The sequence below is a fragment of the Rhinatrema bivittatum genome, chromosome 1, assembly GCF_901001135.1.
Source record: "Rhinatrema bivittatum chromosome 1, aRhiBiv1.1, whole genome shotgun sequence".
Lineage (NCBI taxonomy): Eukaryota > Metazoa > Chordata > Amphibia > Gymnophiona > Rhinatrematidae > Rhinatrema > Rhinatrema bivittatum.
The window spans coordinates 744,233,396-744,253,689 of record NC_042615.1 but is presented as its reverse complement, the minus strand read 5'-3'; the positions used below and the strand labels follow the sequence as shown (position 1 = coordinate 744,253,689).

Below are 20,294 nucleotides of genomic sequence, written 5' to 3'. Positions count from 1 at the left end.
ATCGCTCAATTTTGTTCTTACTACTATTGCCATCTATATCTGTCCCATGCAAGCAAATTCTATTCAAACACACAATGATGGTGTTTCCTCAACATTACTGCTCATCTTAAAGTCCTTCTAAGACCCTAGTATGAATCAATGCAGATCAGAGTCTAACATTGAACCATATGGTACGATGATCACTGAATTATAAATTTTCCTTTAACATGTTCATTTACATGATCTCCATTTTCAGTAGCAGAGTATATCCTCAGAGTGGCCTCTTCAACTAGTTGCTGAGGAATGCCCTTTATAAACCATCCAGACTTGTCCCCATCAGCTGATGCTGCAGCTGGCAGGCTCCAATTTATATTAATATATATTAATTGACATCAGCTATGAACAGGGTTTTCTCTTTCTGCATCATTCTGATGTCATCTCATGTCTGAACCAAATTTTCCTGTGAAGGAGACCTATATATTACTCTCATCTACAAATAAATCGTGTAGTAATTTGTCTTTTCCCTGCACTTCAGAGGCTACTACAGTCTCCCTAATATAAAGAGCTACTTCCCCCACCCTCCTTTTTCCCTATTCCTTTTCTGTGTTAGAAGTTATGCACTGTGCTGGTCATATCACAATCATATTGTTATAGTATTAATATAACACTTTATATTGTTTTCCCAAAGTTCTTATGTTTTCTCCCAGTTAAAGTTACACCCCTGTTTTAATGTACTGAGTTGTTTCTAGATGTAAACTGGAGTGAAGGCCAACACATACTCCGATATAAAAAAAAACCACATACATAAAATAAAAATAAAAAATGATTTCCATTACACCAAAACTCAGTGACTGCAATCATATGCAAAGTTTGCCTCTGCCATGGTAGCCTCCATGTCCTATTTTGTTAACAAGACTTCAAGTATTAGCACATACGACTCTTCAACCAGAAGAGTATGAGCTTTTGCTTAACAATGCTTGGCATAAGACCTGCAGAGAATATAGGTAGAAGACAGGATGGTGCCCAGACCTGCAGAAACAAACAGTAGAATAGCTAATCAATATATTGGTCTCTAAAGATACAAATAGAAACATGTTCTAAGGCAGGGGTCCCTAACCACCAGTCCGCGGACCAGTACTGAGCCGTTGGGGGGGGGGGGGGGGGGGGGGGGGGGGGGAGGGTTTGCCGGTCCGCGGCACCACTCTCCCCGGCTGCCGTGGGGAGGCAGGGCGAGGCTGGAGACCCACCTCCTCCAAACCCATGACCCGAAAAGCAAATTAGCGCGTCGCGGCTGAGCGGTGAACTATGTTGCCAGAGCCGCACGAGCAGGAAGGAGGAGCTTCAGCCACTGCAGGTGCTCCTCCTACTTCCTGCCCACCTTGCCCCGGAAGAAAAATGTTGCCGGAGCCGTGCGGGCAGGAAGGAGGAGGAGCTTCAGCCGCGTGCAGAAGAGGAGCATTGCGGCCCGAGAAGACCAGCGTCGCTGCAGAGCCCATCTTGCAGCGGCCCGTGAAGAGGAGGCCCAGAGGTGAGAGAGAGGCTGAGGGTTTGTAAAGTGTGTGTATGTGTGTGTATGAGATGAGTTGAGAGATTGTGTGTGGGAGTGAGGACCTGAATGTTTGCAGAGACAGCATGTGAGAGCCTCTGTGTATGAAAGAGACAGCATGTGCCAGTGAGAGACTGTGTGTATGAATGACAGAGACAGCATGTGAGAGTTGAGAGCGTGTGTGTGAGTGAGAGCGTGTGTGAATGTGTGAGTGAGAGAGAGAAAGCATGTGAGAATGAGAACCAGACTGTGTGCTTGAGGGAAGAAGATGGAGTGAAAAGAAATAGAAAAAAAAGAGACAATATAAAAGGAATTGGCAAAAAAATAAGAAAGGGAAGGTGGAAAAAAAAGCCTGTGACCAACCGATTAAAAAACTAAGATCAGACAGCAGAAGTAAAAAAAAAATAAATTACTTTTTACTGATTGGCACAAGTAATCTTTGGGAATGTGTAAGAGTAGCACTCTCTCTATGTGCAGAATGGGCTTCAGTGCCAGTAGCAGCAATCAGCACCTCCCCAATAGCCACGCGGCAGCAGTGACAGTGGCAGCAGAGGCATGAGAGAGGCTCTGAGGTTGTGAGGGAGCCAGTGAGAGTATGAGTGTGTATGAGAAAATCCAGGGGAGTAAGAGAGAGTGTGTGTGTGTGTTTTGGGGGGGGGGGGGGGGGGGGTGTGGACGGGGAGAGAGTATCTTACAGCCTGAGGGTGTGTCAGTGTCTGTGAGAGCGAGAGCTAATGGTTGGGTATAAGAGCATGAATGTGTATGTACGTGACAGTGTATGAGTGAGAGAGAATGGACATTCTGAACCTATGGTGAGTTGAGTCACATTCACAATATAAATGTCATAATTCAATAAGTATGCACTAAAATCCAACCCCATCCATAACCCCGCCCCCATATGACCAAAGCCCCGACCCTGCCCCACCCCCACCCCGCCATGGAAAAATGGTATTGCTTGAAGCCGGTCCCTGGTGCAAAAAAGGTTGGGGACCACTGTTCTAAGGGGTGATACACACCCAACAGATAAGGAAAGACTCGAAGAAATAGCTGACCACACAATTTAAACTTGTTCAAAGACTCAAGTGTTTGTTTCAGAATCTTGCCAAGAGTCCCCCATAAATAAAGGACACTCAATCCAAGAGAGAAAAAGAAGCAAAACTCCAGTCAAGTAACAGAAAATGGATACTGCATGCATAAATAAATCAGCAATGCAAGAATAAAAACTATATGAACTTGGATATATAATTGCTTTTTTGTAGAAGGAATCTGGATTGAACACTTCTGCCATTTGCTGTTTCAGAATGGGACCAGACAGACCATCTAGTCCTTCGCTTTTCAGAAATCAGATGTTAACTGAGAATATACTCACCCATTATTTATGATTTAATGAATTTATATATACACAGCATACATTTGTTCGTAATTAAGGCTGACAGGTTGATACAAATAGGAATTGTGATTTGTACATACTGGCCTGGAACTTGCAGTTTATTAAAAATCAAAACACGAATCTAAACAAATTCCAAATCCAGTAATTTTGACAGCTTGTACAGCTTGAGTAGCTAAGAAAGATCTGTGTTAACACAGAGCTTCCATGTTACTGGGCCTCCTTAAACACTTCAAGGAACCAGAGTGTCCTTTTTCATATGCCAGTTTCTCATTTGCATTCCAAATGCTGAGCTGTTATTTCTGCACAAGAGAATTTACCTAACAATGCCTAATTTGTTACACCACCTTTCCAAATAAAATCAAAGTGTGAATATCCTGGAACTTCCGGTGATGGAAACTGAGCAGACGCGGGTCGGGTAAGCTCTATGGACCCTCCTCAGCTATCATCTGTACAGATCTGCTAAAACCATATCTGCCCTAATTTTTAATTCTGGCATACACAAACAGAAACGGATGGACTCATTTGTGATTAGGAAACAAATTAATGAGTCTGAAATCTATCCGAGCATCACATGAAAAAGGGTGGCCGCTCGATTCTAAAATGGCAGCTGATTTACCTACAGCTGAGATGGAAAAAGTAGCAGCAGTCATATCAGATGAGGTAATACTTACCATCTCAGCTGTGCAAAAAGAGCAACTGTCCAAATTGCACTCCACGATAGATGAAATAAAAGAAGGAATGGAAACACAGGCTCAGAGAATACTGGTTTTCTTTACTTTAAAAGTGGGAAAAGAGAAAGGGAGGAACTTCACATGGCATATGAACCCGGAAATCTTTAAGGATTCATTTTTGTGATTTTCTGAGACAAAAGTGGAATGAATATCAGCGGTTCAATACCACTCCAGATATATTTCCCCAATGCTTTTTTGGGAAGCGGGGAAGGCTGTGATGTGGAGGGAAATAATGGCCTATGTGATCCAGAAAAGAAAACAGAGGGATGCAGAGGTTTTGAGACTAAGATTGCAAGAGCAGAAGAGAAGTCATATATCCTCTATGTCAGGAGAACAAGTCAACAGATATGCTGCGGCCAACAGGTATGATCATAATGGGCCACCAGAGTGGGTTATGAACCTCTACCAGCAGATGGAGACTGAGTAAAAGACATCACTGATATATAAATCTGCCCCATCAACCTGCCAGTATTCGCCGTCTCCAGCAGATGGTGGACGTGCATATCCCTACCGGGGATTGCCTGTAGTAAAAAATAAAATAAAGAAAAGGAGATTATCTCACTGCTTTTATTCCTGAGATGACACCAATGGGTCCCTCCCTCAGTTAAGCGCCTTTAGTCCGGTAAGAAAAAAAAATTGGCGAAGCGGTTGTCAGACGAAGAAGGCTTGGTAGAGAAGGCTTTTGCGCCCCCTATAGCTGTAGACCCAGTCGTACTCTCAGCTAGGACCAGCTGAGTTCAGGTAAAAAAAAAAAAAAAAAAAAAAAGAGCAGAGATGTTTTATTCCTTTCTTACCAGGTCTTTCTCTTGCTTCACTGGGAAGTTTATTGAGGAGCGGTGGCAGCGCAGGCACGGTGGGTTGAGCAGCCTCTGGCTAGGCCGCGCTCCCAGTCTTGATTTTTCAAGCTGCGTGGTAAGCCGCAGCAGCAGTATGGTAATACAGATGCACACAAGGTTGCAGCATATATGTGTGACCTATGTTTTGGTACACCTATTTGAGACTGAGTGCACACTGAATACCTGAGCGCATATGGAGCATCTAATTGAGTGCGTGCTGAGCACAGAGTTCTGGGCGTACGTGCTTTAACTATGCTTGAACGTGGTTTTTTTTTATTTGGGCACACAAATGAAGTGAGGCAATATGGAGCCAGTAAGAAATGAGTCCAAGCACTAAGCAATCTGCACTGCTTGCTATATAAATGGTAATACAGCCAAGGATTTCTGCGAGTTTTTGCCAGCACTGCCTGACTGCTGGGCTATCCCCTCAGTCAAGGGGAACTGGGAGCTGACGGCAGCTCCCTAGGATGGAAACGTCTTCAAGAGATGTTCGATCCGAGGGCATCAGATTGAGGCCTGTAGGGCCTGGTATAGACTATCTTCCTTTCCTGAGTGGTTGTTACCGTGTGCAAGTGCCAAGAAGTCCCTGATGATTTGCAGGAGGATGAGGATACAGATGGTTTTGATGAAAATGTGGGTTTCTCCCCTCTGGCTGAAGGGGAAATCCCTCTGAATTTGGAGCCACATAGAATTCTGCTCCATTTCTTTTATGCTGATGAGTTACGGAGTCTGCTATCTCAGACTCAAACCACTTGGTATTACAGGGAGTGACTATGGGTGTTGCAACCAGGGCCGCTTTCTTAGTTGATGCGAGCTGTGACTTGAGAGCTGCTAGATGTCAGCAGAGGTTGCGAAATTGGTTGGCAGATACAGTTTCTAAGTCCAGTCTCACAAGTTTAAGGGTTCCTTTTTTTTATTTGGAAGAGAGTTGGAAAACAAGTCCCCTGTTTGCCAGAGGATAAGAAGTCAGCATCGTGACCTTTTGGGGCAAGATGTTATGCTAGAGGCACAGCAGTTGTCATCTCTATAGGGGAGTGACTACTCAAGAGTTTTCATCCTCTTGGTAAGTCTCAGTCCTTCTGATCCAGAAAGCCTTGGAAGGAGGGCAGCTTCGGGAGTGAAGCACCTAGTCTGTCTCGTTATCAGAGCTAGGACTGGATCATGTTGGTCCAATGGGTCCTGAAGTGTTAAGAGAAGGCTATACTCTGGAGTTGTCTTTGCATCCCTGCGATGCCTTATGATCTTGCCTTGCAATTCCCTACAGAAGAGGGAGGCAGTGAAGACTTCCTTAAGGAGGCTGCTGGACTTGAAGGCTATAATTCCTGTTCTCAGATCACAAGAAAATATGGGACTGTTCCATAACTGACATTTGTGGATTACATTTTCTTATGGAAACTACACTCCATAACAATGGTAGTGCAATCAGGGGAATTCTCCCATCTCTGACAGATTTTCTACAGATTCCCAGGTAGGATCATCAATGGTTTCCATGGTGTGCTGCTCTGGGACATGCTTATCAGTTTCAGGCCTTGTCCTTCTGGCTGGCCACTGAGCCCAGGACCTTAAGGTCATAGTGATGACAGTGGCTTCCTTCTGTAGGGGCACAGTCTTGGTTCCCTGTATCTGCATTGGAAGAGTGTCACCCAGCTTCTCACATGGCAAGAGCTAGGCTGAGTGGTGAACTTGGCCAGGAGCTCCTTATAGGTGCCTCAGACACTGTAGTATCTTGGCATCCAACTTGTTTCCTAGCAGGGCTAGGTAGTAACTTTCAAAAGTTGATTGCTCCAGTTCAGACCCTGGGAAGGTCTATTTGACCGCCAATGTGACTTTATCTACAGGTCCTGGATTCTACAGCAGCCATAAGAGGTTTCCCCTGGGTGAAGGGCACACGTGGTCTCTTCAGCGCAACTTCCCGGTGGGGTTTGCGGTCTCAGGCTTCTTTTGGAAGTAAGTGTCCACTTGCAGTGGGGGTTGCCAGCAGATCTTCTCAGGAAAGGTGTTTCCTTGGAGACACTGGAATGGTAGTATGGATTGCTGAGGCACTGAGGAGCTTCAATTGATTGGAAACAGGCGCAGTTCAGCTTCAGATTCATCGAGCTTCTAGAGGCTTGGATGGTCGGGACAGAGAGCCCTCAGGTGTCACAGCAAATAGATGTGTTCATAATATGGGCAATGCTGGCAGAGGCCTTTCCACTCTTGGCACACTGGGGGTCACCCTTCTGGCTTTGCTAGCTATTTTGGCCAACGCGAGGGTCCAAGGTCCTTCTGTCGCAGGTGAGTTCCGAAGCTCTATATACTGATGCTCTCGTTCCAGAAGGTCCGCATGGCATGGAGCTATAACCCTTCCCACCATGGCAACTATTAGGCAGGGTCATGCGAAAGATCTCAAGACAGATCTAAACTCATGTTTCTGATGGCTCTGGCTTGGCCTAGAGGACGTGATAGGCTGATCTACAACAGCTACTGGTCGAAGTCCTCAAGTGCCCACCCTGGCCAGATCTATTGCCAAGGACCCATTCTGTATGACGATCCATCCGGGTAACTTTTTGTCCTTCAGTTATTGAAGCATGGTTATTCTGCTGCAGTGATTCCACCTTTCACTGGGCTTGGACTTTTTTCTATGTCTCTGGCTTATACTAGGAGTTTGGAGTATTTGAGGCCTGGTGTGAGGTTCTCAGCCTCTCAAAGTGGAAATTCCATTAGTTTCTGGAAGTTTCACTTGGCAGCTTTAGCCTCATCTAGGGAGGGCCTTGGTCTTCCCTCCTGAATGTGTCTCGTTCTTGAAGAAAGTTAGGAATTTTTGTCCTCCCTGGTGGCTACTGTGGCCTTATTGAACCTTAATCTGATTCTGGATCCTTGGCAGCTCCTGCCTTTTGACTACTGCAAAGCCTTTCCTTGAAGCTATTTTCCTTAAGGACAGTTTTTTTCCTACGTGAGACTCCAGGAGGATGCAATTCCAAACTGTACATTCTGTTGCCGAAAAGAGTTTCAAAGTTTCATTTGAATCGGTCTATTTCTCCTGCCCATGCTTGGCAGGTATAGAAATGAGTGATTGCTTGTTTCTTGCGTACCTTGGATGTCGAGCAGCATCTGAGATGATGATTAGAGACTAATAAACTTGTCAGGAAGTCTGATAAATTGTTTCTGCTCCATGGTGGACATCTTTAGCCATTGGAAAAAGGATGCCATCATAGCCACCTGTGTAGTTGCTGAGATTCTTTTCTCTAAATGACTTACAGTGCATTCCACTAGGGTTCTGGCCGAGTTTTCCAAGGCAGCATACCTTCCCAAGCCTTCTGCTTGACTGTTTGGGCTCTGCAGGGTGAAGCTTTCGAGCGTGCAATCTTAAACGGACCACGGCAGTCTTCTGCCCTGTTCGGGAGTAACTTTGGTACATCCCGCTTGTGGAGGATTGGCTTGCTTGAACGCAGAGGAAGGAGAAATTACTACTTACCTGATAATTTCCTTTCCTCTAAGTAAGGCAGGCCAATCTCAGACTTGCCCTCAGCTGCCAGTTGTTTTGCCTTGGTTTGCACTTTAGATGCAGACATTGGAGAGTGATCTTGCTACTCGTTGAAGGACTGGCAAGTGTTTTACCTGGTACCTCAGTTTAGTGAATGTTCATTCTTTGATCTATACTCAGTTTTCTCTGAATTGGAAGCATGAGTGATTGTTAATAATCATGTCAAGTATTATCAGTTTGTTTAACATTTGCCTTTTCTAGAGAATACTGGCGGGCTGATGGGGCAGAGCTATATATCCGTGACATCAGTTTTTACTCCGTCTCCATAACCCACTTGTAGGAATTAGCCTGTCTGCCTTAGAAGAAAGGAAATTATCAGGTAAGTAGTAATTTCTCCTTTTGCTGCTCAAGAGTTAGAAACTAAAGTGGAATACATCTTGTAAGACTCAATTACCAGTTTCTCCAATCTCATTTTCAGACATTCATTCTTGTATTTCTTTCTTTATTAACGGCCCCAAAAATGAAAAACCTGTTCCATTTTTCTGAAATACTTGGATGTTAGCCAATGTCCTCATAAAATCCAGATAGTCCCACTTCATTTCTTTGGGATTCTTTATGGCCAGCAGAAAGTAGCTGAGAAATTTCCTGGTTACTGCAAAACTTTAGGAATGAAAATTGGAACAGTTCTTATCTAGAACTAATTTTCAGAAAAGGACAGTATAAATCCTTCAACCTACTCTTGGCTAAGCAAATTACAAAAAAAAACAAATTAAAAAAAAACAATTAAAAAATGTACCTTAATATTTAGAAAATAAAGTGAGGATGAACCTAGGGGTTCCAACAAACAATGGCTCTATAAGAACACAACTAATTAAAGCTCAAAGTTATCAATACCCTGGGCTTTTGCAACACAGCCAATTCTCTACATTCTAGGAGAGAAGAATGAAATAATCAAATTCAAATTATTAAAATAACATTTTGAAATCACAGTTGCAAATATACATTAAATATAATCACAAAATCATCAGATTATATGTAAGCTTAGTGGCAGGGAAAATCTGATAATGGTTCCAGTTCAATTTGTAATAGGAAATTAAGAAGTCTGATGTCTCATCTGAACCCATACTTTGGATTCAATCCTAAATTTTAACTGGATAAGCAGAGTTGCAGTTCACACAGTCTCTCCCCTTCCTACTTCATATGGTTGAGGCATAGATGTCCCTGTCCGTGAACACATTCCCTCAGCCACCCTTGTGGGGATAAAATATTGACTGTTTGGAAGGGTTACTGAAGAAAGGAATAAAAGGTTTGAAATGAACTTCAGGAATCACATTTCAAATCAGACTGTGGCCACACTTTCAGAAATGTTCTCTCAGTATTTTAATTCCCAAATTCTTGTGCTTTTTTACCTAATGTCTTTAATGGTAGCTCTCTTCATAGGATCCACCAGCAGCATGTGTTTTAGTAGGCTAATTACAGAAGGATTCAGGTACTGAGGTGTATAAAAGATACCATCACATATCTTCTTAAAAAGAGTTGGCACATGATCGTCATCAAATGGAAGAGTGCCACACAGTAAAGCATAAAGTATCACACCACTACTCCAGATATCCACTTCTGGACCTGCATACAGCCTGGAAAAGAAGGATGAAAAGAAACAGTGTTGCTTGTTAACAGCCCAGAAACCAAACAATGGAAATTTAACTTTTAAAAGCTAAACAAGGCTCTCTGTTGAAGATACCTTGCTCGGAATACTGCTTGCAAAACACTACCTTCCTGAAATGACTTCTGGTGCCGCATAGTTAGGGGACCCACAGCTCGTTCTTAAAAATTCTCCATCCGACATCATATTTGAAAGACCTGAAGTAATGTTCAAAACAAAGCAAGGGTGTTTCCAAGCAGATATAAAACTAAAAACAGAAAAGCCATTCTAAGCACAGGAGGTTACAAAATGCAAAACAGACCAAAATTAACACTTGATAAAGTAGCAATGTTGGAGAAATGCTCAACCCATCATAACAAATAATACAATTTATACAAACATACAGGCCGATACAGTAAAGTGCGCTCTGGTGGAGCGCACAGTTAACCCGCGATTGGACACGCGTTTGATGCGCTAGCTTTACCCCTTAAGGGGTAATAGCTCGTCGAAAACGCGCGTCCAACCCCCCCCCCCCCCCCCCGAACCTAATAGCGCCCGCAACATGCAAATGTGCCCACTTTCAAGTGTGAGAAATTTCCATTACGTTTAGGCTCAGAATCACACGTTAATTAGCTATATGAAGTGCGGAATGCACTCAATGCATGCTGCCTTCGACTCCTGATGTGAGTCTTTGAAGCCCTTATTCAGATTCAAATGCAGTGCACTTTCCCGGTGCCCGGAGAAATTAAAGCCTACCTTTTGGGTAGGCGCTAATTTCTGAAAGTAAAATGTGCAGCTTGGCTGCACATTTTGCTTTCTGAATCGCGCGGGAATACCTAATCGGGCCATCAACATGCATTTGCAGTGATATAGACTTGGTTGAACTCTTGGGCATATCATTGATGCGAGGTGCCAAAGAGGTGGAGAAGCTCTTCAACAAATGCTTGACCAACCAGACTTGGCTCTCCTGACTGTCTTTCAAGTCTTTAAGGCCAGCTTTTTGGAGCTGATCTTCCAAAACCAACTTGCTCAGGGTAACATACAGCAGATCTCACAGCTATCAGCATGGAGTTCTTTCCAAGGAAGACAGTGCATTTGTAATAACTAGTAATGTATATCACGTACATTTGGGACAAAATTTGAAGCTACTTCTGTTATGAGAAGAAAAAAAATATGCTGCAAAATCAAAAGTGAAAGAAATTGTTTTCTTCCGAGAAATACATCTTAGAGACAAAAATAGCTGGTAGGCCTGCTCTGTGCCACAAAGTTGCTAAAAAAAAGGTTGGGAAGGAGAAGTTACACCATCAAAAAAAGAAGCAAAAAAATTTAGAAAATGGCAATAAAATCTGACTATGGAATTGAGTGAGGAACACAAGAAAAAAAAAAAAGGTTTAGCCAAATGACAAAAATCCTGAGGCAGCCACAGAGATTGCTAGAAACCTATCCAATTTTGCTGGTAATAACAAGCAAAACAACGCATTTGTAGGGCCACAGCAGTAAGTACGTCCTGAAAATGCTCAGTAAAATGTCGGTCTTTACTAGAAAGCTCTGGAAATGTGTTCTGCTCAGCACCACACAATCATGTGACTCAAATGTGTGATAAGCTAATTTCTTGGAAAATCAGCAATTCACCTAACTACTTCTGGTGGATTAACTTGAACCTCTAATTATAACTCCAAAGCAGCTGTAACAGAATACATTTTTCAGTATGCAGCCCAACAGAAAAGTAATTTGGTAGCCACTATGCCAATTGGATTTTCAGTGGTGGGAGTAGAACAGCATGAGTGTGAACTTCTAAAGTTACAAAGCCAATTCCATTCAAAAGCTTTTGCCGATACAAAAGAGATGAACTAAATCATATGATGGCCTTCATAACATTGAGATGCTGACTGCACAAAAATAAAATATGACCGTCTTGTCAAATGCATCAAATACAATCATAGGTCATTTTATTGCATAGAAATGACATTTTTATCTATTGAACATAAGATTTGCCATACTGGGTCAGACAAAGTCCATCAAGCCCAGTATCCTGTTTCCAACAGTGACCAATCCAGGTCACAAGTGCCTGGCAGGATCCCAAATAGTAAAAGCAGGAGTTGCTTACCATGTAACAGGTGTTCTAGGACAGCAGGATGTTAGTCCTCACAGATGGGTATCATCAGATGGAGCTCGGCATGGAAAACCTTTGTCAAAGTTTCTAGAAACTTTTATTTGCGCACACTGAGCATGCCCAGCATGCCACTATCCGCGTGGCCACAGGGGGGGGGGGGGGGGTCCCTCTTCAGTCTTGTATCTTAGCAAAAAAAAGACTAGCAAAAAAATAACAAATCAATGGAGAACCCAACTCTGCAAGGACTAACATCCTGCTGCCCTAGATAAGCAACTCTGCTTTCTCCTAGGACAAGCAGGATGATAGTCCTCACAGATGGGTGAATACCAAGCTACAAGCTGCTCCCGGCTATAACAGGACCAATAGCACTTAACTACGTGCCAACGGGCATAACAGAAGTGCTGCGGGTGAGAACGGGAGGCAGCACGAACCAGATACTGAGCCCTAGGTAGGGAAAGTTGGGTTCTTAAGCTTGGAACAGATTACGGAGGTCAGACTGGCCAAAGGTATTGTCATATCTACCATCCTTGTCTAAATAGTACTGAGCGCCGTGTGTAGAGAGCTCCATGTCACGGCCTTGCAGATCTCAGCAACGGGAACTGCTCGAAAGTGCGCCACAGATGATGCCATGGCTCTGAGTGTGCTTGGACACAGCCTCCAAGGGGAAGGCCTGCCTGCTCGTAGCAGAAGCATATACAGTCCGATATATATGCAGAGCCCATTCATCCTGATGGGAATAGGGCCTTGGAAAAAAGATGGGCAAAATGATGGACTGATTGAGATGGAAATCAGTCACCACCTCAGGCAGGAACTAGGGTGAGTGCATGGAACTACCCTGTAATGAAAGAATTTCATATAGGGCGAATACATCACCAACGCCTAAAGCTCACTGACTCTGCGAGTGGAAGTGACTGCAACCAGGAAAAAGACTTTCCAGGTGAGATGTTTAAACGTGCAGGAGCCATAGGCTTGAAAGAAGGCTGCATGAGCAATGCTAGTACCACATTGAGGTCCCAGGACACAACAGAAGAACACAGAGGGGACCTTTAGTTGCAACAGGCCCCTCATGAAGTGGCCCACCAAAGGCTGCACAGAAATAGGTGTACCATTTATCCCCTGGTGATAAGCACCTCTAATCCAGGTGGTCTGTAGCACAGACTCCGAGAGGGACCAATAGTCACAGAGTGGCGCTTTATGTCCGGGATGGCATAGAGTCCAACAGGATAAACATCCTGCATGAGACTAAATGCACAACTGAATCTTTATGGGTAGAAATCCCTTGTATGTCGGGGAAGACTATAGTGATAAAAGCTTACTACCGTCCACCTGGCCAAGATGGTGAGACGGAGAGTGAAATCCTAAGAGAAATTAGGGAAGCTAACCAAATTGGTAGTGCGGTAATAATGGGAGACTTCAATTACCCCAATATTGACTGGGTAAATGTATCATCGGTACATGCTAGAGATATAAAGTTCCTGGATGGAATAAATGACATTTTTATGGAGCAATTGGTTCAGGAACAGACAAGAGGGAGCAATTTTAGATCTAATTCTCAGTGGAGCACAGGATTTGGTGAGAGGTAACTGTGGTGGGGCCGCTTGGCAATAGTGACCATATCATCATCAAATTTGAATTAATGACTGGAAGGGGGACAGTAAGCAAATCCACGGCTCTCGTGCTAAACTTTCAAAAGGGAAACTTTAATAAAATAGAAAAATTGTTAGAAGAAAACTGAAAGGAGCAGCTACTAAGGTAAAAAGTGTGCAAGAGGCGTGGTCACTTAAATACCATTCTAGAAGCACAGTCCAGATGTATTCCACACATTAAAAAAGGTGGAAAAAAGGCAAAACACGATTTCCAGCATGGTTAAAAGGGGAGGTGAAAGAAGCTATTTTAGCCAAAAGATCTTCATTCAAAAATTGAAAGAAGGATCCAACAGAAGAAAATAGGATAATGCATAAGCATATCCTTGTCCTAAGAAAATAGATAATGCCCAAGAATGGGAAAAAAAAAAAAAAAGCTCACTAAAAGTTAAACATCTTATTAGCAACTAAAAAACACATAAAAATGACCTAGGACCTGTTGATGCATTTGACAAGACAATAGTCGCATTTTAATTATGTGCAGTCAGGGCTCAATGTTATGAAAGCCATCATATGATTTAGTTCAACTCTTTTCTATCAGCAAAAGTTTTTGAGTGGAATTTTTGTTTTTGTGACTATTGATATTTTTCTGCTCCTAAGGTTTTCACGTTTATAGTATTGATGCACCTCTAAAGTTAGCCTCTTCACTCTCATGCATGACAGGATTAATGCATTAAACCCTGACCATTTAACCCTTTCAACCCTTATATATTCATCTTATCATACAGACCTTATAAATAAAGGCAGCTAAGCACGAGGCATCCTAAACCTGTCAGCCAGTCAGGTTTTTGGAATATTGACAATGAATACACACAAAATAGATCTGCATACACTAGAGGCTCAGTATATGCAAATTTATCTCTTGCACATTGACTATGGATATCCTGAAAATCCCACAGGCTTTGCCCTGTGAAAGTGTGTGTATGGCTGCACTAGTACAAACCAAAAATAATACACTAAAAAGCGACCTTTCATGAGCTTACCACCAGAAATGGGCAATACATTCCAAAAAGTTTTAAAATGTATTCACATCCTCAAGCTTCAGCGTAGCAATAGGAATTGAATAGCAACCCTGCTTGTGAAGAGAGGCTTCACATCCAAAATAAGAAAAAGTATGGAAAAGTATTTGGGCCTGGTTGTTCATGGAAAAAAAAAAAAAAAAAAACATTAAAAAAAAATTTAAAAATCAAAAAAACAAACAAAAATACTCTCTACCTCCCCAGGATATGCTAAGCCTCAAACATTTTGGTGTCTCACTAGCAAGTCGTTGCTTCTTATACAGCAGAAAATGAAGGTTTCTGGGAATAAAATCAACATTAAGGGTTATAAATGTTTGAACATTTGTCAAAAGTAAGGGACAGATCTTTTCTTTAACACAATCCATTCATAGGCAGGTATCTTGAAACAAAGCTAGTGACTAGAAGGTCCCCAAATTATTCACCTTAATAGATTGAAATCAGATGAATACCATGTAAAATTAATATGCATGGTTTAAAACCCTCCAAGTCTATAGCGTGCGCTTACCAAAATCAGCAATCTTGGCATTCATGTGTGCATCAAGCAGCACATTTTCAGGCTTCAAGTCTCTATGGACAACCATATGTCTGTGGCAGTAATCCACACCAGAAAGAATTTGCTGGAACAGACGTCGACTCTCCTTTTCATCCAGCTGAGAAATACAAGAAAAATAATTTACCTTTTAAAATGGTAGCCTTCAATTCACAATACGAAAATATAATCTTTGGACTCAGTACCCAGGATGGCATTCATTTGAAATGGAAATAAAAATTGTACCACACCTAGACTCTTGAGCCAGATTTGCTCTGAAGTTTCTGGACAACTACTAAGGCCTTATTTTCCAGCACAAATTATATAATACTAGAATAAGGAAGAAGAAAATGTGCTAGAATATTCTTCAGAACAGCTGAATAAAATATTGCTGCTGTAAGGTTCAGTCATGGACTATAACCATTATGCATTCTAATAGTCTAATAATATATGCAGCTAAAGAAGTGTTCAATGATATTTAATATAATTAAGCACAGAAGGAAGATCTAGCATTTCTAGGAAATTAAGTTGAATATACATGTATTTGAAATATGGTGGTATGGAAGAAGAATCCTGAATAGCTGGAAGGACCTGATTTCAAATTAAAAGGCATAAGAGAGATGGAAGAACTTTAATAGAAAATTTAGTCAAAAGGAAAATGAGATTTGCTGGTAATGTACTCAGAGGTTGAAGTGGCAAATGAGCTAATTTTATACTGAAGAGCATTAAAGATGGATAAGAAAAAGAAGAAAGACAGAGTGGCCTGGGATTAAGATCTGAAAACATGAGCAAAATGAAGAAAGCCCAGCATAAAAACATTGGCAACTTTTGTCTCCCTGGGATCACAGCATGGAATCTATGGATCTTTTGGAATCCTACCAGGTACTTTTGGCTGGGATTGGCCACTGTTGGAAACAGAATACTGGGCTTGATGGACCTATGGTCTGAACCAACATAGGCCGATGCAGTAAAGTGCGCTCAGGCTGAGCGCACTGTTAGCCCCCGTTTGGCCACGCATTTTTGACACGCTATTTTTACCCCTTATACAGTATGGGGTAATAGTGGGGTGAAAACGCGTGGCCACCCCCCCCCGAAACTAATAGTGCCCGCAACATGCAAATACATATTGATGGGCCTATTAGTTATTCCTGTGCGATTCAGAAAGTAAAATGTGCAGCCAAGCCACATATTTTACTTTCAGAAATTAACGCCTGCGAAAGGCTGGCGTTAATTTCGGCCGGCACCAGGGAAGTGTACAGAAAAGAAGAAAAAACTTCTTTTCTGTACATCCTCTGATTTAATATAGCGATATTAAGACAGAGGCTCCAAAAATTAAAAAAAAAAAAAAAAAAAAATTTAAAAATCAGCCCGCGGCCTCCAGGTTGGAAGACTGACGCTCAATTTTATCGGTGTCTGTTTTCCGAACCCGTGGCTGTCAGTGGGTTCGAGAACAGATGCCGGTAAAATTGAGAGTCTGCTGTCAAACCTGCTGACAGCCTCCGCTTCTGTCAAAAAGAAGGCGCTAGGGACGCACTAGTGTCCCTAGCGCCTCCTTTTACCGCGGGCCATTTGCATTTTTTGTTTTTCTGAAATCACGTGCCCAGGAGAGTGGGCGCTCTCTCGCTCTCCCGCGGGTTTTTCTGTATCGGCCCGATAGCAAATTTTATGTTCTTATGGAGACAACAGTTTGAGAATGAAAAAGATTAGTATTGAAAAGGAAGTCACCCATACTGCTTAACACTGATCTCCCATCCTAGTGAAGACATGTTAAGTACATTTATAGTGAGTCTATTGATTATCTTATCTACAATGGAACTATATAGATGTTTAAAAGGCCCATAAAAGTTCATAAAACCACTTGCTCTACGATATGCTTCTAACCTGAACCTACGATACCAGGGCTGGAAAAAGGGAAAAATTTGGTCTCAAGTGTCAATGACTTCTCAAATCTCTATTTTGTTTAGCTAGCACTTGTTTTCTGCTCTTCCAGCTACAATAAATACAACTTAAACTTTTAGCCTCCTGCATTGAATCCATTTACATGGAAAATTAGAAGCCCTACACATAGCAAGGAAGGTATTCCAAAAGGGACATGCAAAAGAAAAGGGGGAGGGGGAATTCTACTGCTCAAAAACTTAACCATTTACTATAAGAAAAATATTTCTTGCAACTTATAAATTCATTTTTGACTGCTGCTTAAAGGTTTCTGAAATAACAAAATGCTAGGCATTGAAAAACAAACCTCAGGTTATCACTTACCCTTCCATTTTTACAAATATAATCAAACAACTCTCCTCCAGAAACATATTCCATCACCATAAAGATGTCAGTTGGTGTGCTGATTACTTGGTATCTGATAAAGAGAAAAAACATTCAGTAACTCCACTGTGGATGCATAAGCTATTCATCCATGACCAGACAGAATGCACATGTCACAGGTTTACACAGTCAGTTTGGCACAATGTTATGTTTGGTATCAAGCTGTCTAATATAAGAAAACAAATCAACTTTCCACAAACATTTAAAAGTAGGGAGCAGCAAATGCTAGAAGAAATTGCCAAGTTAAATCCATACTTCATTAAAATGAAATATACACAAAGTGTCAACCTTTTTCCTAATGTCTAGTCAATGTACTTGTTTCTAAAGCATAAAAATAGTTTTGTTCCACAGGAAATGCATGGAAATGAAAAATTGGGTCAAACTACTTTTCCCCCCCCCCTACTATTAAAAAAAAAAAAATCCCACACAAAAAGTTACAACATATAACAAGCAAGATTTTTAAAAGCCCTCGATTCCTAGCTACACACAATGGGATTTTGTGGCTTACCGATAATTACAGTTATTTCTCTACAACTGTCTGGACGTGATAGCAGCATTTTCCTTTTGCCGTACGAATAACCCCCCCACCCCGGTTCTCATCCCTGTACAAACTGTGGCTTTTCTACTTAACCCAAGTCGAAAACTTCCACAATCTCAAACAAAAAAAAAAAGGTCATGAAAAAAAAAAGTGCAATCCTATTAAAAAATAAAATAAAAATAAAAAAATACTGATGGAAAAATAAAAATGAACCATTACCACCCATGGAGGGTTGTTCCAGACTGACAAAGAACATAAACGGATTTGTCAGGGCTAAGCCAGAATTCCCATTTTGTCTAGGTCTCTTGCACCAATTTGGCACCAGATTACAAAACCCAAAAGAAGCAGAAGGAAACTGCAGAATCTTTATATAAAAAAAAAAAAATGTAAAAAAAAAGTTAATGTACTGAAGAAATCACGGAGCCCATTGAAAAACGTTAACTTTTTCCTGACAGCCCAGTCAAGTCACTTTACTTTCTGTTGCCTCTGGCATGAATTTAGGCCTAGATTCATAAATTTTGTGATAAATATAAGAAAACAGCACCCGCAATAAAAAAGGGGCATGGTCAGGGTAATTGTCCTGGAACAGCAACACATGAAAACTTTCACACCCGCGTTATTTTCACATTGCAAGCTGAGAAGTCCCTGTACAGGCTTATCACATTTGGGCACGCTTCTGAGAACGCAACTGTAGAGGCTCACAAACGTTAACTATTTATACCACTATAAAAGGGGGCACTGGTAACTTGGGGTGAGGTTTGTGGGAAAGGGTGGGTTGTGGGGTCAATCTTACATGCACAGTCAAACAACAGAGTTACTATCAGTGAAGATTTTATTTAAGAACTTTTAATATACCGATGTTCGTGAAACACATCACACCAGTTTACAATTAACTCATGGAAGGAGGAAATTACAATGAACGAGGAGCAGGGAGTGGGAGCAGGCGAGAAAGGGGGAAGAGGGAGTGGGAAGGAGAAGAAGTAAAGGGCAGAAGTAGAAGGAGATAGGAACAACCATAAAAGCATAGGGAACTGATTTACAATATCTTTAAATTACATCAAATGTAGCGGAGTACATATAAAACATAGGCAATTGAAGGAAAAATCAAAGTCATAGAGCATAAGAACAAGGGGGCGGACAAATTCTGAGAAGTAGAATTATGAGGGGAAGGGGAGAAAGGTCTAGGTTTGATTGGCATCAGGGTAGGCCTGCCTGAAAAGCCATGTCTGATGCCTTTTTTGAAAGTGTGCAAGGATGGTTCAAGATGTAGATGGGTGGGGAGTGAATTCCATAGAGTTGGGCCCACAATGGTAAAGGCTCTTTCTCTGATCATGGTAAGGTGTGCAATTTTGAGGGGTGGGGTGTGAAGAGTTCCAGCAAGGGCGGATCTCACAGGGCGCTTAGATGCATGGAAGTGGGGCATTATCTTGAGCCAAGCGGACTTGTTTTTGTGGAGTGCATTGTGAAGGATGGTGAGGGTTTTACATTGAATACGGAAAGGGATGGGTAGCCAGTGCAGATCCTTTAGTATAGGTGTGATGTGTTCTCTTTTACGAGTGTTGGTTATGATTCTTGCCATGGCATTCTGCAGGATTTGCAGGGGTTTAATAGTAGAATATGGGAGGCCTATGAGCAGGGAGTTGCAATAGTCTAATTTAGAGAGGATGGTCGTTTGCAAGACTAGGCGGAAATCCTGGGCATGGAGAAGGGGCTTAAGTTTTTGGAGGATGTGGAGTTTGTAGAAAGCCCCCTTTAGTAAAGACTTAATATGCAGTTTAAAGTTAAGGTATTGGTCTATGGTGACTCCTAGGTCTCTTACAGAAGATGGTGTGGAGTGGGTTAAGGTGGAAGGGGATGTAGGTTCTGGTTGGTTAGTGATGATGAGGATTTCCGTTTTTGCTGGATTAAGCACTAGGTGGAGGTTGGATAATAGTGAGTTAATGGAGGCTAGGCAAGATTCCCAGAATTGTAGGGATTCTTTGAGGGTATTTTGAATGGGTTGAGAATTTGCACATCATTGGCGTACAAGAAGTGTGATTTGGAGGGATGAAAGGAGAGTAGATTTGTACCATGTTCTTTCTACCTAGCTTGATGCACTCGTAGTGTGAATATTAAATCGTCACTGATGTTAACTATGCTGTTCGTACATATGACTGTGTATGTTAAACTGCCCCCTAAAACCCAACTTACCCCACAAACCTCACCCTGAGTTCATAATGCCTTCTCTTACAGTGGTATAACAAGTTAAAAAATTAGTGGGCCTCCACAGGGGCTCTCACCGTCAAAAAATGGGATTTGTGCCATTTCGGCCGCAACGCACAGTTATAGAAGGCATAATACTCAGAAAAAAAGGTGTAGTTATTTCCGGTGTTAAATCCTGTGAATAGTGAGCGTTACATTATCGCACGCAAGGTTAACCAGCCTTCATTTCCATTTACTCCTCCCAAACTCATCCCACTTGAATAAATTTCAAATTTGCATATGCATTTTGCAATGTGGTGTTTATCTCATGCGTTACAGAGTTATTGCGGGCCCTAATGTCTGTG

General features: G+C 42.0%; 1 protein-coding gene across 1 annotated transcript in view; it reads right to left on the bottom strand.

Annotated features, from left to right (window-relative positions):
- Positions 1-20,294, bottom strand: part of PRKAA1 (protein kinase AMP-activated catalytic subunit alpha 1) — a 112,805-nt gene that overhangs the window by 11,003 nt on the left and 81,508 nt on the right. The window contains exons 3-6 of the mRNA XM_029578165.1: positions 17,151-17,244; positions 14,868-15,012; positions 9,718-9,805; positions 9,355-9,579 (exon numbers count right to left, since the gene is read on the bottom strand). Of these exons, the coding sequence (XP_029434025.1) occupies positions 9,355-9,579; positions 9,718-9,805; positions 14,868-15,012; positions 17,151-17,244 (552 nt within the window). The remainder of the gene's footprint in view (positions 1-9,354; positions 9,580-9,717; positions 9,806-14,867; positions 15,013-17,150; positions 17,245-20,294) is intronic.